Genomic DNA, 24,056 nt, shown 5'->3' with positions numbered 1-24,056 from the left:
CATAACTCTTGCACGGTTAAATTAAAATATCTGATCATAATGAGCCCCTGTATCTTTGGCAATATGTGGAGGCACTACTGACAGCTCGTATTACAGCATCTGTGGTTGTACACAAACATACCTCCAGATAATCCATACCACACTGTGAGCCCAAAAGTTTTTGAGTTTGATTTCTGGCTATGCTTCATCGGTGGTGAATTATGTCCTGGGCTCCTCCTTCATGAACTTTTACTAACTAGCTTGGTGAAGTTTGGTCAAATAATGCCCATGACTGGCAAGGCATTGGCAGGCTATTTGGATTCGTGGCTGTTAACTATTATCAACGTATCAGAGAAATAATCTGCTGTCTCTTCTAGGTCACTTCAGATTAGCATGGTTGACTACGTACGGTGTGAAAGAAAATTCAACATGCATACTTCTGTTTGTTATGAATAACGATTCTACTGTACGTTTAGTAAACAAAAGGTGCATTAAATTTTGATTTAAAGCTTTTGTGACTACAGGAATTCATATTCTTGGTTCTTTTGGTAAAGTAATGTAGAAGGGAAACAATAAAATTATAAAAATATAAAACAATAAAATTCTCACGACGTTTCGACTGCAACACAAGCAATCATCATCAGGTGTGAAAACCACAGCAAGAAAAAATTGAAAAAAATTGGCGTTTTTTTAACGTTAGCACCACGGAGAGCGATTTGGCAGTTATTCAGATGGACGAGTCCATCTATGTTCGGAAAAGAGGAGGGGGGAGACGAAAATAATGGATGCGGTCTGAAAGCCACCGTAAGCGTGAACAAACAATTAAGACCCGAAATGGTTTATCAAATCCTTCCAAGTTGAATTCAACTTGGAAATTGATTAACCCCGTGCTTTCTCATTTAAAAAAAATGTTGATCTTTGAAAGTGCCAAAGAGTTGACCAGCTGAGTTAATTCTACTGGTAATCTTCTCACGGTCGAACCAACAAGGCCGCATTTTGCTAAATTATTAACTCATTCCCATCACAGCAGAATCTTGCACAGACAGACATTTCATGAAACACATAAGCAGTATGGTACAGGAGGATCAGATAGAAACAGAGACAAAGTGAGGAATCGAAAATAATAAATTCAGACACGCAATAGAGTGAAGGCTAGAGACAGGTGGAGGGAGAGAGACTTTTGACTTTTCAACAACTTTTATTGCCGCCAGCAGCAACAGCACTGGAGGCGATTTCGATATGAAATACACAAAGTCACCAGCAAACTAATGAAAATAAAGTTACAAATCCACGCACTGTGGTGCTAAATGCACCGCGCACAACACGAAAGAAAAGTGGTGGTGGTGGTGGTCATCACGCACGCCACGGTGACGAGCGGGCGCTTCAGAAGGTGAACACGTGGGGTGCCGTCCACGCTGGTACAGATGGCTTTTCCGGCTCCCCAGCGTTCGAAGAAGACGTGCACATCACCGGCACGTGTGTGGTATGCGTGCTCCAGCCGGAGCCGCGCCTTAAGCAGGCCCCTGAACACTCGAAGCACAGAGACAGCGCTCCATATCAGATACAATGTGTTGCTGGTTGGCTCAGAGGACAGACGGTATGTCATGTCAAAAGGACGTGTGGGTTGCTATTATTTAAAGAAAAAAAGCACATTGCACATTTATCAAAATGTTGGCAAATAGGTTAAGCTTTTTTTTTCTTCATACAAAACATACGGAGAATAAAATCTGATCAGACTGGTTTGTAAAAACACAGCAAGTAGCAAATATCATGAGATCACTCGCAGCTAGGGAAAACGTAAACAAGGTTCGTCAAAAACAATTTCCCTCCGATTTTGCCTGCAGCGCACCTGGGCACCCTGCCGAATCAAAGCCACGTTTTGATCACGATTAGCTCGAGCAAAACTTGGAGTGAACCTCAAAAATGTGTCCAGTTTTGCATGGAAAACACACATCAGTGGCATCTGGGAAACCATTAATAATCATGTACACCCCTTTGTCAATCCACTGCTGGATGAAGACCTCCCCACGGTGCATTAGTCATGTGGGGGTTGATTGACCATACTTCACCATAATGACCTTCAGTAAGGAGAAGGTGGCCCTACCCTTAATTTGGACAAATACTCTGAACACAACCCTGTACAATGAAGACAACAAATCGAGAAATAGCACGAACAAATCCGAATTGATTCTAGAATTGAATTGACCTCGAATCGCGACGATGAATCAAATTGCTGATGTGGAAAATGTATTCCCGAAAAAGACACCTGTCCACAGAAGCAATCAATCAATCAGATTCCAAACTCTCCACCATGGCCAAGACCAAAGAGCTCTCCAAGGATGTCAGGGACAAGATTGTAGACCTACACAAGGATAGAATGGGCTACAAGACCATTGCCAATTGCCAAGCAGCTTGATGAAAAGGTGACAACAGTTGGTGCGATTATTCGCAAATGGAATAAACACAAAAGAACTGTCAATCTCCCTCGGCCTGGGGCTCCATGCAAGATCTCACCTCGTGGAGTTGCAATGATCATGAGAACGGTGAGGAATCAGCCCAGAACTACACGGGAGGATCTTGTCAATGATCTCAAGGCAGCTGGGACCATAGTCACCAAGAAAACAATTGGTAACACACTACGCCGTGAAGGACTGAAATCCTGCAGCGCCCGCAAGGTCCCCCTGCTCAAGAAAGCACATATACATGCCCGTCTGAAGTTTGCCAATGAACATCTGAATGATTCAGAGGACAACTGGGTGAAAGTGTTGTGGTCAGATGAGACCAAAATGGAGCTCTTTGGCATCAACTCAACTCGCCGTGTTTGGAGGAGGAATGCTGCCTATGACCCCAAGAACACAATCCCCACCGTCAAATATGGAGGTGGAAACATTATGCTTTGGGGGTGTTTTTCTGCTAAGGGGACAGGACATCTTCACCGCATTAAAGGGACGATGGATGGGGCCATGTACTGTCAAATCTTGGGTGAGAACCTCCTTCCCTCAGCCAGGGCATTGAAAATGGGTCGTGGATGGGTATTCCAGCATGACAATGACTCCAAACACATGGCCAAGGCAACAAAGGAGTGGCTCAAGAAGAAGCACATTAAGGTCCTGGAGTGGCCTAGCCATTCTCCAGACCTTAATCTCATAGAAAATCTGTGGAGGGAGCTGAAGGTTCGAGTTGCCAAACGTCAGCCTCGAAACCTTAATGACTTGGAGAAGATCTGCAAAGAGGAGTGGGACAAAATCCCTCCTGAGATGTGTGCAAACCTGGTGGCCAACTACAAGAAACGTCTGACCTCTGTGATTTCCAACAAGGGTTTTGCCACCAAGTACTAAGTCATGATTTGCAGAGGGGTCAAATACTTATTTCCCTCATTAAAATGCAAATCAATTTATAACATTTTTGACGTTTTTCTGGATTATTTTGTTGTTATTCTGTCTCTCACTGTTCAAATAAACCTAACATTAAAATTATAGACTAATCATTTCTTTGTCAGTGGGCAAACGTAAAAAATCAGCAGGGGATCAAATACTTTATTCCCTCACTGTATGCCATACCTGTCAACCCATACGGTTTACCCGCATTCTTGTACAGGAAATTTAGTTTTCAGGCCCATTCGGCGTACAGCCGTTTCAATATGGCCAGAAAAATATGTTTTTGTCTATTCGTTTGTGTTTCTACCTTGTGATGGGACTTTGTAGGATGAACGTTGAGATGTATAAGGGCACGGGGTGACCAATAAGGTCTGAATTGGTCTGTATTAAGGTAGACACTGATAAGGGGTTGACAGGCATGGAGATGTTTCCACATCCCAATAAGGCCACAGCTTAGTGTACGTATGTATGTTGAAGTTCTTTTGCACCATACGTAGCCAACTGCACAACAAACTAAATACGAGAAACAGTTCTAAATAAATTCGTTTTCAATCTGGATTTTGAAGTGCATACCTCCAGTGACTTCCAAATTAAATATTAGTGTGTCTGTACTACACGATACTGTGTGTCCTCAAGATCATGCGGGCACACGTACTGTGTCCCGCATGCTTTTGAAATCGTGCTTTTAAGGAATTGCAAACAAAAAAAATGGAAATCGAACCCACAAAGTAAAAAAAACCGAATGGCATGCAAAGCGATGCTTACGTCATGTCACCCAAATGAAACCAATTATTTGGCAATGCTGCTGCATTGGCAGCGATGCTCGAAGAAGAATGGCAAAACAAAAAGCGCAAGACGCTCCGTGTTATCAACACCGTGGCCGCACAAAGAAAAGTACATAATGGGTGACCGAAATCTTGGCTTAAAGCTTTTTTGTGACTGCAGAAATTCACATTCTTTGGGTCTTTAGGTAAAGTCACGTGGATAGGTTCAAAGAAAATAACAAAAAAACTACGACGTTTCGATCGCAGCACGAGCAATTGCCATCGTCGTCAGGAGGAAAGAGGGGGAAAGGTGCTCAATGCAGACTGTTCCGTAGGGTAGAGAATGGGTGACCGCTTCAGGCAATGGGCCTTCTATGCAGCAATTGGCTAGTCTGCCTCTCTGGCCTCTCTGGCCTCTCTGGCCTCTCTATATACACTTCGTATTTGTAACTCCGCAGTTTTTATTGTTGTATGCGCTTGTCTTAATGTACGCATGTTGAACCTCTTTCGCACTGCACATCGCCGACCGTGCGAATCGAAGGTGCGGGGGAAGGACAGCAAACTAAACACAAAAAGCGGTTCTCAAGAAATGCGTGTGTCATTCGAGATGATTTAAAGTGCATAGCTCCAGTGGCTTCCTGGTATCGGAAGGAAGAGCCTTCCAGATGGCCGCAGAAGTGCGTCTGAAAGCGCGCGATGTGGTGACCGTCTGCGCAGAAAAAGCCCGCGAGTCATTACAGTCCCAGTTAAATCCTGTACTGTGTAGTACACTCACGTATGGTTGGATTTGCGCGTTCCCGAACTGTTTTTTTGCGACTGCCGGCGGTTCTTACAAATCGCTTTTAATATCTCTGGCAGTACGTAACGACGTGCGTGTACGCACGGTGCCGTTGCAGAAAATGCGCATTCGCAGCGCGTGTGGGGCTTCCTTCAGCACGCGCAACGGAAACGTAATCAACGGGGTCCTTGGGCACAAGTTCATGATCATCGACGGAGACAAAGCCATCACTGGCTCCTACAGGTGAGCAAACCCCTCCACGTTCACCTCACAGCCTCTTGTCACAGCGCTGAGGGTTGCCACCTCAGAATCAGAAGTGTATTTCCCCCCCCCCCCCCCCCGAGTAAAGCCCGTTGAGCTAAGAATCTCATTTTCAAGGGCGACTCAGACGTCAGACAACATCAAATCATCCCACAATGACAGATTTAAAACAAAAATGATTAAGAGGATCGTTCCTCGTGTTCAAGCAGCTGATCTGCTGGGAAAGCTGTCCATTTCCCATTGGGATATTGCATGCCCCGGCATTTGTTCGTTCTGCATTAACAATAATAATGATCAACGATGATGATTGGCCCGTGACTCCCTCCCTATCCGTCTCCGCTCATCCCTCTGCCGGGTGTCTCTCCCCATCGACGTCTCCCCAAGCTTCACGTGGTCGGCGTCCCGTCTCGACCGCAACATCATCACGGTGCTCACGGGGCAGATCGTGGACACGTTCGACACCGAGTTCCGCGAGCTGTACGCCGCGAGCAAGCCGGTCCGCACCGAGTCCCTGCAGCTTCCCGACGACCCCAACGCCGGGCAGGACCCCGAGCCGAGCCCCCCGAAACCTGCCGTGGCGGTGAACGCCGCCGCCTCCCGCCGGATGCTCAACCCCAAGTACGCCCTGGTGCTCGGCCGCGGGCCCGCGGCGGCCGGGGGCGCGGCCGAGAACGGCGTCGCCGGCGTCGACGCCGTGGATTCCGCCGCCGCCGTCGGAGCCGCCGCGGCCGCCGGAGCCGCCGCCGTCGCCGCCGGTGGAGCGCAGAAAAAGTACCGCGAGCGGTTGGACCGCGTCGAGCAGTGGGACGTGAAGGGGGAGGTGGGCGAAGGCGAGGAGAGGGCCGACTCCGATGCAGCGGACGGCGCCAAGCAGGCGAGCGCTCCCCGCGAGCGCGTCATCCGCGTGATTTACCGCGAGCGGCCGAGCAACGGGCCGCAGTGCACGGAGGACGCGGGCTCGCAAAACGCCGCCGCAGCCGCCGCAGCCGCAGCCGCGGCGCAAGAGGTGGCGGCGGCGGCGGCGCGGAGGAGCTCGACGAGCGACTGCGTAGCGGTCGCCAAGACGGCCGGGAAGGACTTGCCTGATGGCGTGGGCAGCAACGTGCTGAAAGAACAACAGCTACAACGACGGAACAGCGATTATATTGTTCAGCAGCAGCAGCAGCAGCAACAACAGCAGCAGCCACCGCAGCCACCGCAGCAGCAGCAACCAGGCAACAGTGAGGATGATGATGACGACGACGACGACGACGACGATGACGACGATGAAGACGACGACGACGACGAGGGGGAAGAGGATGCTGAAGATGACGAGAGTGTCGGGTACGAGTACGAGGATGCGCAGGAGGGACTGCCCTTAGCCGGGATGGCAGCGGTGGCGGCGTGGGTTCCCACGCCTGCAGTCAGTCGGTCTCGCTCGTTCGGAGGAGGCGGACGTGGCCGTGGCGGTGATGACGGACGCATCTTCTCGGCGTTCGAGGGACCTCTGGACGACAAAGCGGGCCTCTTGGGTGGGATGCAGCGCTCGCATTCGACGGAAGAGCCTGCGTCTCCGTCGCCGCTCGACTTTTCGACAGGCCATGACTATATGGAGGCGGGAGATGATGCTGGGGTGAGTGCCGACACTTCCGTTTGTTGTTGTTGTTGTTCGTGTGATTATTATCCTCCTCGCTTGGTATGCAGGAGGTCGTGGGTTCCATCCCAAGCCTGACGCCTGCTTACTTGGAGTTTGCGTGTCTCTCCCCGTGGTTGCGTGGATTTTTCTCCAGGCCCTCTAGTTTTTCCCTCTGCATTTCGAATCAACATCACGCGTTTAAAGTATTTGTCAGCTATACATTTCCACGTGATATGCCACTTCGTCGAGCCATCAATTGTCATCCTTAGGTCGCTTCTGAAAAAGATCTATATAGCTCAGTGGGCCTTAACTGGTACAAAATGTGTGAAGATGCAAATAGTCGTGACCTAACTAGTGTTAGACATGTGCCATCATCAGATTCAAACCTGGTTTTGTGAGCTTGTAGCGCTGCGTGCTAATCACTGTGGCACTGCCACCCACGAGCAGGCAAAAATGGATTGTTTTTTTTGCTCAATGTTTGTCTGAAACACAAAAATGGGGTTTTGGCCGTGCACGTAACGATGAATTGATTCGTAGATTAAAATCGAGTCTTGCTCTCACGACATGCACATTTGATGCTAACCTTACATTTATGCCAACTGAAGTAAGTAATAAAAAAAACTGTTCAAACAAGACTGGTGAGGGGAAACAACAAAATAATAAAATATATATAAATAAATGCGCCGTTTAAAAAAAAAATTATGCAAACCAACACACCTGAAGACGACCGTTTGAGTTATGGTCGAAACGTCGTAAGAATTTTTTATTGTTTTATATATATTTTATTATTTTGTTGTTTCCCTTCAACGTGACTTTACCGAAAAAACTAAGAATATGAATTACTGCAGTCACGAAAGCTTTAAATCAAAAAATAAAAAGACTGGTGAGCTTAAAAAACAATACAAATGAGATGGCGATAAATGAGACAAATGCAAGCAATTCTTGAAGTGGTGAGCAAACCCAGAACCCTGCTTAGCAATCAACTCGGGCGGAGGGTGTATCGTCCCATTTCTACCACCAGATCACGTGAGTGCATCGATTCTTTGTCTTTAAAACACAATGATGAATGTAGTGGCCAATTGCGGCTCTGGGGATCACATGAACCCACTGCATGCAACGTGTACGAATCGTCAACTAAAATGACACCGATTCTTATACCGTTGAATCGATGCATGTGCCCCGGAAGCTCAGAAATTAATGTTGGACGATGAATTGATGCGTCGGCACACTTTACGTGGCCTGCACCGTGCACGCACGGCTATCTGTCCAAGAATAATTGGTGTGCGGTGGCGTTAGACAAAACGGGGTGGGCATGCATCTTCTTTCGTCCTTTCCTTAGCGGCAGCTTGCGGCTCAGCTCTCTCCATCCCTGGTCCCATCTGGAGCAGCGCCCTTATTCATTTCACTGTGCGGACCCTTTTCATCAAAGTCATCAAGCGGCATTTTCTTTCTCTCGTTTTCTTTCTCTGCACACGCAAGTTTAATTGTGGCTGGCTAAAACAAATACTTACGGTTGCCCTTCCATAATAATAACAATTGCATAGACGCTCCATTGTGTTGCAGGGCGTTGAATAATTGTGCAGTGCAACGCAAGGGGAAAATGGGCATCAAATGTGACGCTGTAGTTACAATCGCGTAATGACAGCCACTAATCCATGGGATGAAGAGTAAACGAGGCAGCGGACATGGGCCCCCACCGCTCACTGATTTCTCCATACCCACATCGACCTAGTTACCAACCCAGGGAACGGGCCCAACTTATCTGGGCAGGAATCTTGGCGAGGTTGGCGTAGGTCGTTTTGGTGATTGGGAATCGTGGTAAATTACATACGTTTGTCAACTTTATTAACCTAACAAAGTCGTCTTAGTGCTTCCTGTTGACTCACCCATAGATATGCATGGGTGTTGGGATATTGTTGCACCACTTTCCAGTCGTGACTCTTGTCTGAGCTAAATGTTCATAGGGAAATATCCTCCACCACCTATGGGTGATTCCTGTTCATCATCACCTTCATGCTGGATGAAGGCCTCTCTGCATCATCAACATCCTGCCTATGAGCTGATCTCATCTCTCCATCCTCCACTGTGGTCTTCCTCTTGGATGTGTATTGCCAAAGCCAGCTAGCATTGCCCAAACCAGTTGACTTTTTTTTTGTTAACAGTCAACAAGATTGTCCATAATGTGCATCTGTTCTGTGATCCGAAATTTTCTATTCCTGTGTCCTGGTGCTTTGTCAAGCATGCATTTCTCTGTGCATAAGTATGCACTTTTCAGCTTCTTGCTCAGTGGTGGTTGTCAGAGTCGATGTTTCCATTCGCCAATACACCGAATATATCACGTCTTCTCTAGGAGCATTTATTACGTGGCTCATCATTGTCAAATTTTATTTCCCCAAAAAACAGACGTCAGCGTCTGTACCCCGGTCCACCTTCACGGATTGCCCCAGACAGACAGACCCACACTCTGTATTCTAGTCTTCCTTTTAAGACGGAAACAGGAAGACTTCTCCACGATTCTGTCTTATCGCCTGATGAAGCCGGTTGTTGTAATCACCAGCGAAACGTCGTACTCGAATTGTAAATGTTGTGGGATGTTACTCTCCAACACACCGGTGCCTGTTGAAGTAGTAACTAATTGGCAAGTTTTGTTTACGTGACAAACCTTACGAATTGGCTGTGTCGGGTGGTGGCTGCTTTAATGACGCATTTATATTTATGCGATCTCGCCCCCAAAAAAACCCATTTTATTATAGATATTGGTCGCAGAAGCCTACGTGTGAAACGCACACTCCGTTGTGCTTTCCCTTTGTGTCTGCCCCCCAATTATTCCCCTTTGTTCGTCAAACTTTCTTTGACGTGGTTTTTGTTTCGCTCGTACTTATTCTTCGTCCTACTTTGCGGCATTCCTTTGTTAAGGTCATCAAAAGATTACCGAAGTCGATTTCCATTGGTTGTTATAATGAGGTGGCTTCATCCTCTCTCCGCTGGCCTGCGTGCCTTTCTTTCTCCAATCCAATTCTGAGAATGCGGTCAAGTTTCACCATCCGTAGCCTTGATTGGAGCATTTGTTCCTCGCATGTTGCGTATTTTGTTACTTTCCTCATGAAATGTCAGTGTCGCTCTAACATGTTTATTTATGGTTTTGGTAATTTATGTACAGTATGTACATTTTTATATATAAAGTATAAAGGCTTTGGTTTGTGAGAACTTGGATGAATATATCAGTTTCCGCAGAATCGACTAACTTTTCATTGTCTTCAACTCCCAATTGCAATGGTATTCGATATTGAATTGCGTTTTCTAGATAGTGGATATTAAGTCTGTAGCTTGTGATTTGCCTCTAAATTTCTTCCGTACAATCTTCACGACGAGTTCATGTATTTGAGCGGAGAGGCTGATAGGTATGAAAGAGTGAAATCAGTCTTGCATCCTATTTTTGAATAGATTCAATGGTGAGGGCACCATACGAATATTGAGATGTTTCACATCTGTGTGAACGTTTGTAAATGCATCTGCCAATGTATCTGTGACAGCTGGTGCCACTTTCGTCGATGATGTCCAACAATTCCATCTGCGTCTGAGGGCATTTCTCCTTTTTCGTTCAATGAGGTGCAGCGGCTACTACTTTAACTGAGACAGCTGGAACATCCTCATCGATAACTGCAACAACAACAAAATACATATGCTGTATTTAAAATAATTGGCTGTAAAAATCCGCATCGGATTCCTCTGCGAGTTTTCCGAGTCCTTTACCGAGTGACAAACCATGACCCATACCCAAACGGAGAGCGTCCTTGCCTGTAAACAGCGGGCAGTTCACCGGCATTGTTGGTTCAAGCAAGCCTGATTGTGCTGATGAGGCTCTGAATGTCCAAACCGGTCCGGAGTTTGCTGTGTTAAACCAATATTAGTCATATTCTTGGTTCTTTCGGTAAAGTCACGTAGAAGGGAAACAATAAAACAATTTTAAAAAATATATAAAACAATACAATTCTCACGACGTTTCGACTGCAACACAAGCAATCATCATGAGGTGTGAAAACCACACCTGATGATGATTGCTTGTGTTGCAGTCGAAACGTCGTGAGAATTGTATTGTTTTATATATTTTTTTTAAATTGTTTTATTGTTTCCCTTCTACGTGACTTTACCGAAAGAACCAAGAATATGAATCCCTGCAGTCACGAAAGCTTTAAATCAAAATTCAATATTAGTCAGTTTAACACGTAGGCTTTCGCGACCAATATCATCCATAATCCAGGTTTATTTTGGTTAGATCGTGTAAATATATAAATGTGTCGTTAAACCCACCACCACCCGACACTGCCAATTTGTAAGGGTTGTCACGTAAACAGAATTTTCTATCTACGTGACTTTACCGAAATAACCAAAGAGTATGGATTCCTGCAGTCACGAAAGCTTCAAATAAAGATAGAACATGCCAATTCGTTACTAGTATAACTGTTGCCTGATGAAGCTAGTTGTAATTACTGTCGAAACATCGTACTCATATTGTAAATGTTGTGCCTTGGCTCTCCAACACACCGGTGTGCTGTACTAGTAACGAATCGGCACGTTCTGTTTATGTGACAACCCTTACTAGTTGGCTGTGTCGGGTGGTGGTGGGTTTCTACGACACATTTATATATTTACGTGATCTAACCCAATAAAACTGTATTATGGCTGAACCGCTATTACTAAGATCATGGCACCGCCAGGAGCCCAAGGTGGCTGATGGGACAGATCTGTGAAGAGGGCGTGTTGCCTACTTACTCATTGTTTTTTATTCCTTACCTTCTCCACAATGACACGAGTGGCTGGTTGCGTTGTTCATCGTGCGGTTTGATCCCATCTCGCCGCTGTCACGCTCCCACTGCTTGTTATGACATCTTCACTCACCCTGTCTTGCGTTCTCTCTGTGTCCTGGGTTCCCTTCTTTCCTCATTCTTTACTTAATTGTTTTACAGAGTTCTTTGCATCCTCGGTTTTATGTTCATGTTTTACCCTGACACACCTCTTTTCTTTGACTTGCTTCCTCGGCCGTCTCACACCACGTGTCCCCACTATTTTGTATATCTGAAACATTCTCCCATCGAGTTCAGTGAGTGCTCGTTACAAGTCTTCGATGCTTTAACCGGTTTTCCCACCTGATGATAATGATTGCTTGTGTTGCAATCGAAAGGTCGTGATTCATTTTATTTTATACCTACGTGACTTCACCGAAAGAGCCAAAGACTACGCTAATATAAATTTAACAATCTTGCTTCCCTACCGGGCATTATAAATCTGTTGCTTAGAACCAGAGAAAAGTTCGCTTCCAAGTGAACTAGAATCTGCGAGAGTAACCATCTTGGTCTCGCCTATAATTATTTGCGTCCACTCTTTAGCCACATTGAAGTGCGTGCCACGCATAATACCATCTGTCAAATGTTCATTAATTGTATTAGATTCATTGCGTAGTGCGAAGCAGAGAGAAGTGCAATAATAGACACCTTCTTTTTTGTCCCGTGCTTATATGCTCCCTCACCTATGCTTACCCGCCTTCGACAACCGGCACCGACCGGAATGGTGAAGTATGGTCAAATAACCCCCACCGCCCGCACGGTGTGGCGGAGGCCCTCATCCAGCAGTAGATTGCCAAAACGGGCCGTCCCTGTCCGCATGCACTCATCGAGCGCAAAGCAGCACCCTGGACAGACGTCCATCGCTGCAGATTGTCTCGTGAAAGGCGACGAAGTTGCCAATGGAGGGACGCTCCCGAAACTCAACCTGGGAGGGTGGCGTGACTAATCCTTGGGTGTTTTCGGCAATAGGCGCTCACTTACAGGATCGCCTTACGGCAGGGGCCAGCCTTTGTCAAGCAGTCTTAGTGGGATTGTTCGAAGTTGTTTTCAAAGGATTGACATTTGCTATTGTGCGTGGGGGGGGGGGGGTTTTCTACGAGAATATTTTAAAGTGATACGTGTAATGATATTTTTGCCGATTTTTTTTTTTAAAGCGAGTGACGGAAGTGAGCACGAAACGTGGCTCGCTTTAACCCTGCGACGACGTCCATCACTAGCGCAAAAAAAAAATACCAACTTGACCGGACCCTTGCGGCGTGTGCAGGAGGGATGATGTTGCTTGGTTCGCGAGGGCCTCGGAAGATTGGGCAGAATTTACCGGCGGCGGAACCCGGTTCTCACAGCTCCCGTTCTCGTGGCTTTGAATTGACATTTTTATAACCTATACCGTCAGTATAAATATACGCGTGCGCCATCTGAAACATCTGAACCAGGCGTTTTAAAAGCAGGTTTTACTTTTGGTAACGCCTATATTAGAGAAAGGTGACGTGGACAATTACACACAGTGGTGCCGCCCGGAATTAGCAAAGCGAAAGGCTTCAGGCCCCAAACAGCTCAAGGGGCCTTGGATTCGAGACAAAAATCAGTGGTCCACCAAATATTTACTTGAATTCGACTCCTTACATGAAAGAACAAATATCGAATTAATATCTATCTTGTCTGTACCTTTCTTCACGTGTAACTATATCTCTACTTTGTCTACATTCCTCTCGTCGTACTATCTCCTCCTCTTGTCCCTTCGCACGTCTATATCTTCCATAATACAGTTTTTTTGGGGGGGGTTACATCGGGTAAACATTAATGTGTCGTTAAAACCCGCCACCAGCCGACACAGCCAACTAGTAAGGGTTGCCACGTGAACAGAACATGGCCAATTCGTCACTAGTACAGCACACTGGTGTGTTGGAGAGCCACAACATTTACAATCTTAGTATGTCGTTTCGCCAGTAATCACAACTAGCTTCATCAGGCAACAGCCAGATCACAAACCTGGCAGTCGCCTGATAAATCTAGTTGTGATTACTGGCGAAACGACACATTTATATATTTACACGATCTAACACTAAAAAACCTGTTGTGGGTGATATTACTCACGAAGGCCTGCGTGTTAAACGTCTATATCGCTTCTGTTATCTCACCAATGCAGGGGGGTGGGGGGTGGGGGCGGTGGCAAAATGACCTCTGCTTGGAGGGCCTAAATCGGCCATTGCCGGCACTGGCTCTGCACAACACGTCTCGGTGCCCGGCACTTTCATCAGAGCGCAGCCGTACGAGAGGAGACCCCACTTGGGGGTCCCGGAAGTTATTTCACAACACCGGCGTAGGCAGGGAGCATCGAAGCGCATTACAACAATGGACTTTGCTGCCCTTCACTTATGCCGCCCACGATGTCGTCCCGCGGCAGCCCATAAACAGCCGCTGTACGCACGGTGGTCGCCCGTCCGCGCGCTGTCCACGCTCGACGTCGCGGAGCGGAATGATGTGCTGCGCGGGTTGTGCGAGGGCCTGACGGACGAGCAGGGTGGACGCCACACCAAGAGCCCTTTATCCTGTTTGTTTTAAGAAACCAAGCGTGAATAGCAATCAAGACCAATGTGGGACAACAATTTAACTTTCTCTGTGCTAGAGAACTCATCATCACCACGATCCATCGGCAGATAGCCCAAAGGTGTCCACTGCAGATTTCGTCATTTGTTTTCACTTTCTGTCCATCTTGTGCCAATATGCTCAAGTCGTGCCACATCTTCCTGGCACCAGTCGCCTCTGCCGTCAAGTCGTGTCTCTACTCGGTCTTCCTCTCTTTCACGCTCCTTTCATTTTTTTCCCGAACGGCACACTTTAAATGTGCCTGTTGTCGTCGTCCATCCTACGTATGAGCTCATCAACACTCCAAGTGTTCCACACTCCACTGCTCTGGTGCAAGTGAAGGGCAGTAGCACAACTTCCTTGGGAGCCTCGAGTCTCGGAGCACTGTCTCTGTAGCTGGGACGTAGTTGCCATGGCAGCAGTATTTGCAGGAGCGGAATCTCCAGCTCGTCCACCTCCTGTTCAGCCTCTCATTGACCTCTGATCCACGTAGCGTCGGCCTGCCCTGAGGCCCAAATACCAAAGGGATTCTTCCTTGAGAAAATACCTCGCGTCTCTCTTCACCGTGACTCTTATAATGATTCCCTTTTCGCCACACTCAACCCTGCTTAGCATCCAATACAATGAGCGAAAAAAGTATTTGATCCCCTGCTGATTTTGTACGTTTGCCCACTGACAAAGAAATGATCAGTCTATAATTGTAATGGTAGGTTTACTTGAACAGTGAGAGACAGAATAGCAACAAGAAAATCCAGAAAAACGCATGTCGAAAATGTTATAAATTGATTTGCATTTTAATGAGGGAAATAAGTATTTGACCCCCTCTCAATCAGAAAGATTTCTGGCTCCCAGGTGTCTTTTATACAGATAACGAGCTGAGATTAGGAGCACACTCTTAAAGGGAGTGCTCCTAATCTCAGCTTGTTACCTGTATAAAAGACACCTGTTCACAGAAGCAATCAATCAATCAGATTCCAAACTCTCCACCATGGCCAAGATCAAAGAGCTCTCCAAGGATGTCAGGGACAAGATTATAGACCTACACAAGGCTGGAATGAGCTACGCGACCATTGCCAAGCAGCTTCGTGAGAAGGTGACAACAGTTGGTGCAATTATTCGCAAATGGAAGAAACACAAAAGAACTGTCAATCTCCCTCGGCCTGGGGCTCCATGCAAGATCTCACCTCGTGGAGTTGCAATGATCATGAGAACGGTGAGGAATTGTCCCAGAACTACACGGGAGGATCTTCTCAATGATCTCATTGCAGCTGGGACCATAGTCACCTAGAAAACAATTGGTAACACACTACACCGTGAAGGACTGAAATCCTGCAGCGCCCGCAAGGTCCCCCTGCTCAAGAAAGCACATATACATGCCCGTCTGAAGTTTGCCAATGAACATCTGAATGATTCAGAGGACAACTGGGTGAAAGTGTTGTGGGCAGATGAGACCAAAATGGAGCTCTTTGGCATCAACTCAACTCGCCGTGTTGGGAGGAGGAGAAATGCTGCCTATGACCCCAAGAACACCATCCCCACCGTCACACATGGAGGTGGAAACATTATGTTTTGGGGGTGTTTTTCTGCTAAGGGGACAGGACAACTTCACCGCATCAAAGAGACGATGGACGGGGCCATGTACCACCGTCAAATCTTGGGTGAGAACCTCCTTCCCTCAGCCAGGGCATTGAAAATGGGTCGTGGATAGGTATTCCAGCATGACAATGACCCAAAACACACGGCCAAGGCAACAAAAGAGTGGCTCAAGAACAAGCACATTAAGGTCCTGGAGTGGCCTAGCCATTCTCCAGACCTTAATCCCATAGAAAATATGTGGAGGGAGCTGAAGGTTCGAGTTGCCAAGTGTCAGCCTCGAAACCTTAATGACTTGGAGAAGATCTGCAAAGAGGAGTGGGACAAAATCCCTCCTGAGATGTGTGCAAACCTGGTGGCCAACTACAAGAAACGTCTGACCTCTGTGATTACCAACAAGGGTTTTGCCACCAAGTACTAAGTAATGTTTTGCAGAGGGGTCAAATACTTATTCCCCCCATTAAAATGCAAATCAATTTATAACATTTTTGACATGCGTTTTTCTGGATTTTTTTGTTGTTGTTATTCTGTCTCTCACTGTTCAAATCAACCTACCATTGAAATTATAGACTGATCATTTCTTTGTCAGTGGGCAAACGTACAACATCAGCAGGGGATCAAATACTTTTTTCCCTCACTTGCTGTCAGATTTCCAAGGCACACAAAGTACACGCCCACACACAATGTGACGCGTACATCATAAGCTCATGCATATTTCTTGCACGCAGTTTGCGCAGTGCCGAGCCAGTGGTGTACACTCCACATTCCTGTGGCAGAGGCCATGATGCCCATGAAAAAAAAGTTCGTGTTAACTTTCTGCAAACCAGTACGGCGCAGGTGACTTTTCTATCTTAAAAAATGTGAGAGGGTGACCCGCTGCTACTCGGGTTTGAATTCCTGACATTGTAGATCGCTTTCCGAATGCTCAAACTGCAGTGCCGCTCTCTTCTAGCGAACGATAACGATAGTGATAATAGCTTGTGTGTGTGTGTGTTTAAATCACTGTTAAACGCCCATCATTCAGGGGAGGGGAGAAGACACATGCAGACACGAAAAAAAACAATAATTGTCAAAGGGTATGATGAGATCATGTCATCATCACCATCACCACCCTTTGTGCTGCTGAGGCAGAGACATCTCAGGAATGCCACGCGCGAGCTATTCGAGGCGACGTCGTCCGCGGCATGCGCGGTGCCGAGCGCAGTCGGGTCCCAGGGGGTTAGGCGCGTAACCCGAGAGCTCCACCTGCTCGCCGTGGCATTCGTGGTTGCGCGCACGGCCAAGCCACGCCACTGCTGCCCCTGCGGTGCATTGTGTCCGTGTACACCATCACGGGGGAGCAGCGGGGAGGGGAACACGGGTGGGTGCGTCTGTCGGTCGTCTCAGTCAGTAAACCCCATGGCACCTGGGTCTCTCCTCCCGTGACCTAAGGCCAAGTGACTATGTCATGATTTGTGCGGCCTCGAGGTGCACCTAGCCTGGCACACTGGCACAAGCGCCCCGGTGACGTCACCTCCGCTTAGTGGCGAACGGCGGTTGTTGTTGCAATCAATGGCAATCATCGTCATCATCAGCCATGCTGAATCTGACACTGAACGGAAATTCTCCCCAAGACGCCACTGTCTCTCATGGGCCCTGATGTAGCGATCTGTTCGGCTGATTTCACCGCTCCATCTCCTCGTTGGAGGTCCTCTCGGGTGCGTTCTCTGTCTTGGCCGCCACTCCAATGTTTATGTCGATCGCCGGTCATCAAACCTGCTAGCGACGTCTCCTGCACGTGGACGTGACTGTGCGTGCCTGTGAGTTCTCGTGCAGTGTCTAGTGGGGGAGGGGGTGGGTGGTGGTTAGCACGCTCCGCTACGAACCCGGCGACCCGAGTTCGATTCCCGCTCACGGCCAACACCAGTGACGATTATCTGAACCGATCCTGGGCCTCTCCTAGGTTGACACGGCCTCAAATGAGTACCTGGTTCGATGAATAAACATCGCTACTGGGGGACAAAGATGCCTGGGCGTGGTGCTGGCCACAAACCCCCTCGTGTGCTGTGGCGGCCTTCATAGGTGCTCGCTAAACAGCCCTTGCTGCAACAGGTCTGTAAGTTTAAACAGGAAATATTTGTCATATATGTCCATGTAAATTATAAATACCAATGCCAAGAAAAAATGAGAGGAATGGCTTTTTAAGTCTCAAAACTACGACATCTATCTGGAGATCTTGTGTGGGGCATGTAAGTGCATACTGATCACGCGTGTGTCCGAGTGTGCATGTGTTAGGTCGACTCAGCCTAAAATGAGTACCTGGTGGCGATGTGTGAAACATCGCCACCAGGGAGACAGTCAGGCACGATGCTGCCCCCTCCCCCCCTCGTGTGCCGTGCCGGCCTTCATAGGTGCGGCTCGCAAACAGAAATCGCCCTACCAGCCTGTTAAGGCTACACGGGGGATCTTTGCCTTGCTTGTGTATACTTGTGTTTTTACCTTCGTTTATCTGGGTGGGTGGCGACACTGGTGCCAGATTAATCGAGTGCGGGGCCTGTAGCATCATGTTATAAAGGGGCCCTAAATTTAAAAAAACGTAAATATTAAAACACATAAATATTTAACTTGCATAGTAAAGTTATTGTATTTTTTTCATTTGCTATTACAGCCAGATAATACGACAAGTCGCTAACCTTTAGCACCCAGTCGTTCATAAAAGTTGAAGGCGGTATAGTACTATAGTAATAGAGCAAGTGCAGAATTGATAGCTTGAAAGCATTTAGCACGGGGCCCTTGAAAGTGCTGGGCCCGTAGCTACATATGTAGCTACTTTTGCTACGAGGATAATCCGGCACTGGGCGACACCCTGTTGGGTGGCCTTCATCCAGCAGTGGAATGACCATGGCTGCTGCTGCTGCTGCTGATGATGATGATGACCACGACGACAATGACGCACCGTCGCAGGCTCTCACGCCTCTCCTATCCCCTTTTCTCCGCCACCCCGATCCCTGTCCCTGCGCGCACAGAGCAGGCGCTTCCGCCAGCCGCCCGCTCCGCCCCAGCGCCTCCGCAGCTCCCCGGCGGCCGCCCTCTTCAAGGATCGCGCCTCTCACCGAGAGCCCTCGGCGGGAGCCCTCGCCTCCTACCGCTCCTCCCTCCCCGCGGGGATGCGCCAGGGAGGCGCCGACCAGTACCGGTCCCACCAGGAGCCGTACAGGTCGCCTCAAACCTACGACCATCATCAACAGCACCATCATCAACAGCACCATCATCAACAGCAGCAGCAGCATCAGCAGCAGCATCAGTCGTACCGGCCCAATCAGACCCTGCTGCAGCATCACAGGAACATTTCATCGCCGCAGCTGTCGGCTCTGGGAGGGGCTGGTCGCTACGGGGGTGACGCGCAGAGGGGTCAGCGGAGGGGGTCTCCCGGGGAGGGCGGGGGCAGCGGGAGTAGCGCGGGGGGCAGCGGGGGGTCCCCCCGGATAGGCCGGAGTCAGACGGCCGCGATGCCACCCCCGAGGGCATCCGCCGCTTTCCACACTCCAGGCTCGAAGCTGCAGGCGCACAGGCAGTACACCTGACGTGGGAGCCGTGGCGAGCGTGCGTGCGTGCGTGAATGCGTGCGTGCGTGCTCCATCCACTGCCGGCTTTAAGGAGGGTAGGCACACAAGGCGGTGGTCATTGTAATGTTCATTTTGTATAAAGCCACGTTGTGAGCTGTTTTGGAGCATGACAGGGCAATGAAAAAAATATACATAAATAAATGCCCTTTCGTTCGTCGCTCTGTATGAAATTTACGTTTGAGTTCAATAGCCAGGGATTCATTGCAGCTGGGTTTGTTCACGTCAGTGACACAGAAAATACTTCCGTATCTGGCATACGACACCCAGTTTACCTTTAGCTATGGCTACTTACTAGTCATGTGCCACCTACTGCAGTCTACCAGCAACCTAGATAATATTCAGTGAGAAATGCAGCCCTATCAGATGCCTATGAATGGGACCTTCCAGACCAGTGTGAGGCATTAGCATTCCTTTTAACGAGACAGATTTGTTTAACAAGTCTGGCTTTTCTCGTGAGATTCTTGAAGGTCGAAATGGCACAGAGTTTGGTTGCTCAATGAAATGCTGCTGGAAAATATTGGTCTGGAAGACCGAAAAAGCTGATACATTGAACACATATTTCGATGTAAATTCACCGACGGATGCTTGTTTTATTTATTTACTTTGTCTCGCTTATTTTGCTACGCTAATAATATTTCCTTTTCTGTTCCACCTTTTTATCACGAGAGGAAGGATTTTTTTTATTTGGAAACTTACGCAGCGAGCATTGTGACCTGACACCGCCCCCCGACAAGATGACGTCACGGAGCCACTACTGAAGTTACTTCAATACAGGCCCCATAAATCCGCAATTGGTGGCGCATTTCTTTCATATGCCCGGCAATGAGTGTCCATCGCATGGCGATTAAACCGAAATGTTGAGTGTGCAGAGCTGGCATATGCCGAATGAGATGAAAGCCAAATCGACTTATTTTTTTCCCAATGCAGTTATTAAACCATCAGCACGCTCCACTCGAGAACCCAGTTCATAAGGAAAATCTTAAACCCAGAATTGAACCCAGGCTCTCAGCGGTGCCAACTCAGGGTCTCCGATAAGGCGTTCAACCCCTGAGCTACCTCCACTCATTCTTGTATTACACTCTGCGTTTGAACCGAGTCTCGGGGCCCATTATCAAATGGCATCAATAATTGCAGTGTAATTTTGTGACTAAGCACGTCTTACGGGGTTCATAGTAAATCCTGCGGGCATGTGCAGCGGTGGTGCTGTGGTTAGCGTACTGTGCTGGGAACCTGGCAACTTGAGTTCCATTGCTTGGCCATCAACCGGTCCGGGGTAAGCCTCCATGCCATTGATCAACCTTCAGCGACTGTTTTTGGTGAAGTATGGTCAAACGACCACCACGACTGACACAGGCATGGGGGAGGCCTTCGTTCAGCAGTGCAATGACAAGGAGCAAATAAATAAAACGGCAATTCATCCTGTTATGACAAAATATATCTCATACTTGAAAAACGAGTGTGTACAAATGTGCCTTAAGGTTTGTCGTGAAGATGGCAGCGCTTGTGCACGTGTTAAGTATACAGAGGCGGCGAGTGACGCAAAATAAACGATTTGTATTTGACCAGGTAAGGCCCACTGAGCTATATAGCTGTTTTTCAGAAGCGGCCTGTCCACAAATGATAGCTCAACAAAGTGGATTATCATGTTGGAATTTTAGATCAGCCAAATAATGGAAACGTACCTTTCTAAATGTGGAGAAAAGTGCACGCGACCGCGGGGAGAACATGCAAACTCCAAATATAAAGGCATCAGGGTCGGAATCGAACCCACGATCTCCCGTATACCAGGCGAGGTAGTTAACATTTTGCCACGTTGGCGATGCAAGGCCAGAGTTCTGCGGATTATGTCATGCAAACTATTTCATGCATTTGCGGAATGGTCGCTACGAGAATGTTTCTCACCCGGAATTGAAAAAGCTAGGGGTAGCGTTGATACGATGGCTCGCACAATCGCACTGTGACGCCAGAAGTATGAGGCCGATTCCGGGCCACGGCTAACTTTCATGGCGAGCTGTAGATCTGAACAGGCCCTAAGCCGCTTCGCCGCACCCTGGCCCCACCCTTCTTCAACCGCCACTGACCAGCGCGGTGAAGTATGGCCAAACAAGCGCCACTACCGACATGGCATGGGGATTTCTTCATCCAGCAGTGAAATAACAAAGGGCTGTGATTTAATTATTACCTATTCTAATAATGAAAATCCGAGTGATGATTGATTCTGAAGAACTTGTTCAGACGAGATTGCCATGTTTAACGTGTCACCTTTGCTATGTTGGCTGGAGTTCCTATCGTGCTCAGACGCTCCCCACTTCAGCAATGTTTGATTTGGCCCCAGAGATGTTTGTCAAAACATTTTGCTGGCGACTTCGTCGCCAGTTTCGTATTATGTCATGAAACCTCTTGAGGTTGACTCTCTCTCTCTGCATTGCTTTCCGTGCCGGTGATTTTTATTAAACAATAAATATCCTCTTAACCGTGGCTACTGTTATTTGTGGCCCCAGTCGATCTGTAAAAAAATCTATTATCCGAGGATGGATGCACCGTATTACCTACGTGTTTTGTTTTTATTGTGGATAAGTGGCGTCCGCGGATAAGAGGATGGGCAGAGTGGCGACGCAGTGGTTTGCACGCTGCGCTTTGGACCCCACAATCGAGGTGGGCACCACCACATCCACGTTTGCCAACCCACACTAACCGCGTGGGGAAGTATGGCTAAACAACCACAACATGGCATGAAGAGGCCTTCATCCAACAGTGGATTGACAACGGACTGTAAATGGTTAATGGTTATATTGCGAGACATTGCCTGCAAGTGGGAGAAAATGTATCCTTTTATCCGCGTTATTTGTGGATAATTCACCCAGAATAGGTATCTTGGAATCGATGAATCCATCCCCTCATCCGAGGGCTTTCAGCGCAAGCCAGAAGTCAATAGCTAGTGGTGGCAAACTCATCGCATTGTCTGTACGTAACCACGTGGTTTCAGGGGCAACTTTTTTTTCGGGTAAATGCAGAAGATGGGATCTGCCAACAGCACCCCCCACTCTCCACCAGTGCGGATAAGAGGAGTTATATTGTGTAATGTGTGCGACGGAGTGTATACTTGAACCCACATAGCCAGTGCACCCCCCCCCCCTTCTCCCGCACTGAAAAAGCCACCCCATTTCATCAAAACCTCAACCCAAATATCTAATTGCTCTCATCTTATTGAAGCTTCATTACTCCGATCGTGCCTGGCTATACTCCAGCATCACTGGGCCTGTTGTGTGTCTGGCCATGCTGGCACCTGCCTGTGCTCCGGCACATCGGAGGCAAGGGTTGGCACAACCACACGCAGGGTTTACCGTCCAAACCCGCTGGGCTGCAACCTGGTCAGAAGATGGCAGGTGCGCTCATGAACCTACAGGGTTGGGGACTTTAAAGGGTTTACCTCCCCGAGAGTCGGGATCGAAGCCGCGACTGCCTGCATACCACCGCCACTGCGGTGCCCGCAGACTTGTGTTACGGGCATTTTTGGCTTGTTGACAGATTCAGGAGTGCGTTCGGATTGTATTCGTGTATCGAAATGTCGAGTTCGATTTGGGATTCGTGAACGGGGCGAGATGGAGCTGATGCATGGGAGGAAATGGAGTCTCGAGATGCCCGATTGCTGCCCCGCTGAAGCGAATTGCGTTGGACGAATAAGCACGTACTGTTTTATTTTCAGCATTATTTATTATTTATCTCCGTTACCAAGGCTGCCCCGCGTATACACGGGTACACTTAGAGTGTGCAGATCATTACATACGTTGTTTATATTTAATTTACGGTGCCCTTTAAATTTCTAGACTGTTCTATTCCCACGTTACTCCTCGGTCTCTAAACGCAATCCGCCAGCGCGATAGCAAAAGGGCAGTTGTGTTTATATAAGTTTCACGGACGACGCGAAGCAATGCTGTGGAATTTAATGTGTGTGTAAAAAGTAAATTGGAGGGCAAGATTGTGTCCGTGTGAATTGCTCCTTGTACCTCAGGGCTATCTAAATCAGCTCAAGCCTCCCATAAATAAACGGCGGCTTCTGTGTGGCCACCCTCACTCTGAATCCATCCCCGTCTCACCGCCACCCCCTGCGAACATAGACGCTGCTCCTACTAAAAAAAGACAATGACTAATTATTATTTAAAAAAATAAATCTCATGAACCGGTTGATTACGCAAAGAAAGTACCAACATACATTTTGAAAGGGGAGACAGGCAAGGTCTTCTTTGCGTGGCTGATGCAGGTGTAGGGTGTAGACTGTAGCGCAACAAGTATAATTGAACATTGAGGTTACGGAGCCAGATACTTGTGTCACGAGTAGCGGAGTGCGTTGCTCTGACGCCTGCTCCTTCGTGTTTGTGAATTGGACATTGAGTTGTTCTCTGCTCCGGGGTCTTTTCTGGGTGGCCACGGTCGTACACCGAAGATGTTTTAATTACAGGAAAGGTTAATTTCATAGCACAATTTTGTGCTCTGAAGAAGGGTAATTTCCTGAAACATCACTTTTTTGTATATTGTTTTCCCTTTAAGACCACAGTATCAGTGACAAATGTGTTGAGGGTTTTTTTTGTACTCCAGTAACTAGTTTTACGACGGAAATCTCGTTCCATGGGTTGATGATTTTAATAGCTTTTTG

General features: G+C 47.8%; 1 protein-coding gene across 1 annotated transcript in view; it reads left to right on the top strand.

Moving 5' to 3' along the window:
- The window catches only part of LOC116946251 (uncharacterized), a 46,747-nt gene extending 23,366 nt beyond the window's left edge, over nt 1-23,381 (top strand). Inside the window, exons 3-5 of the mRNA XM_032961266.2 lie at nt 5,017-5,141; nt 5,544-6,771; nt 18,803-23,381. Of these exons, the coding sequence (XP_032817157.2) occupies nt 5,017-5,141; nt 5,544-6,771; nt 18,803-19,360 (1,911 nt within the window). The 3' untranslated portion in view covers nt 19,361-23,381. The remainder of the gene's footprint in view (nt 1-5,016; nt 5,142-5,543; nt 6,772-18,802) is intronic.
- Nucleotides 23,382-24,056: the final 675 nt, after the last annotated feature.

Source organism: Petromyzon marinus, chromosome 26 (genome assembly GCF_048934315.1).
Source record: "Petromyzon marinus isolate PM22_M1 ecotype Great Lakes invasive population chromosome 26, UKy_Petmar_22M1.pri1.0, whole genome shotgun sequence".
NCBI lineage: Eukaryota > Metazoa > Chordata > Hyperoartia > Petromyzontiformes > Petromyzontidae > Petromyzon > Petromyzon marinus.
Note: the sequence above shows the minus strand (reverse complement) of the source record. Positions and strands in the feature narration are given on the sequence as shown.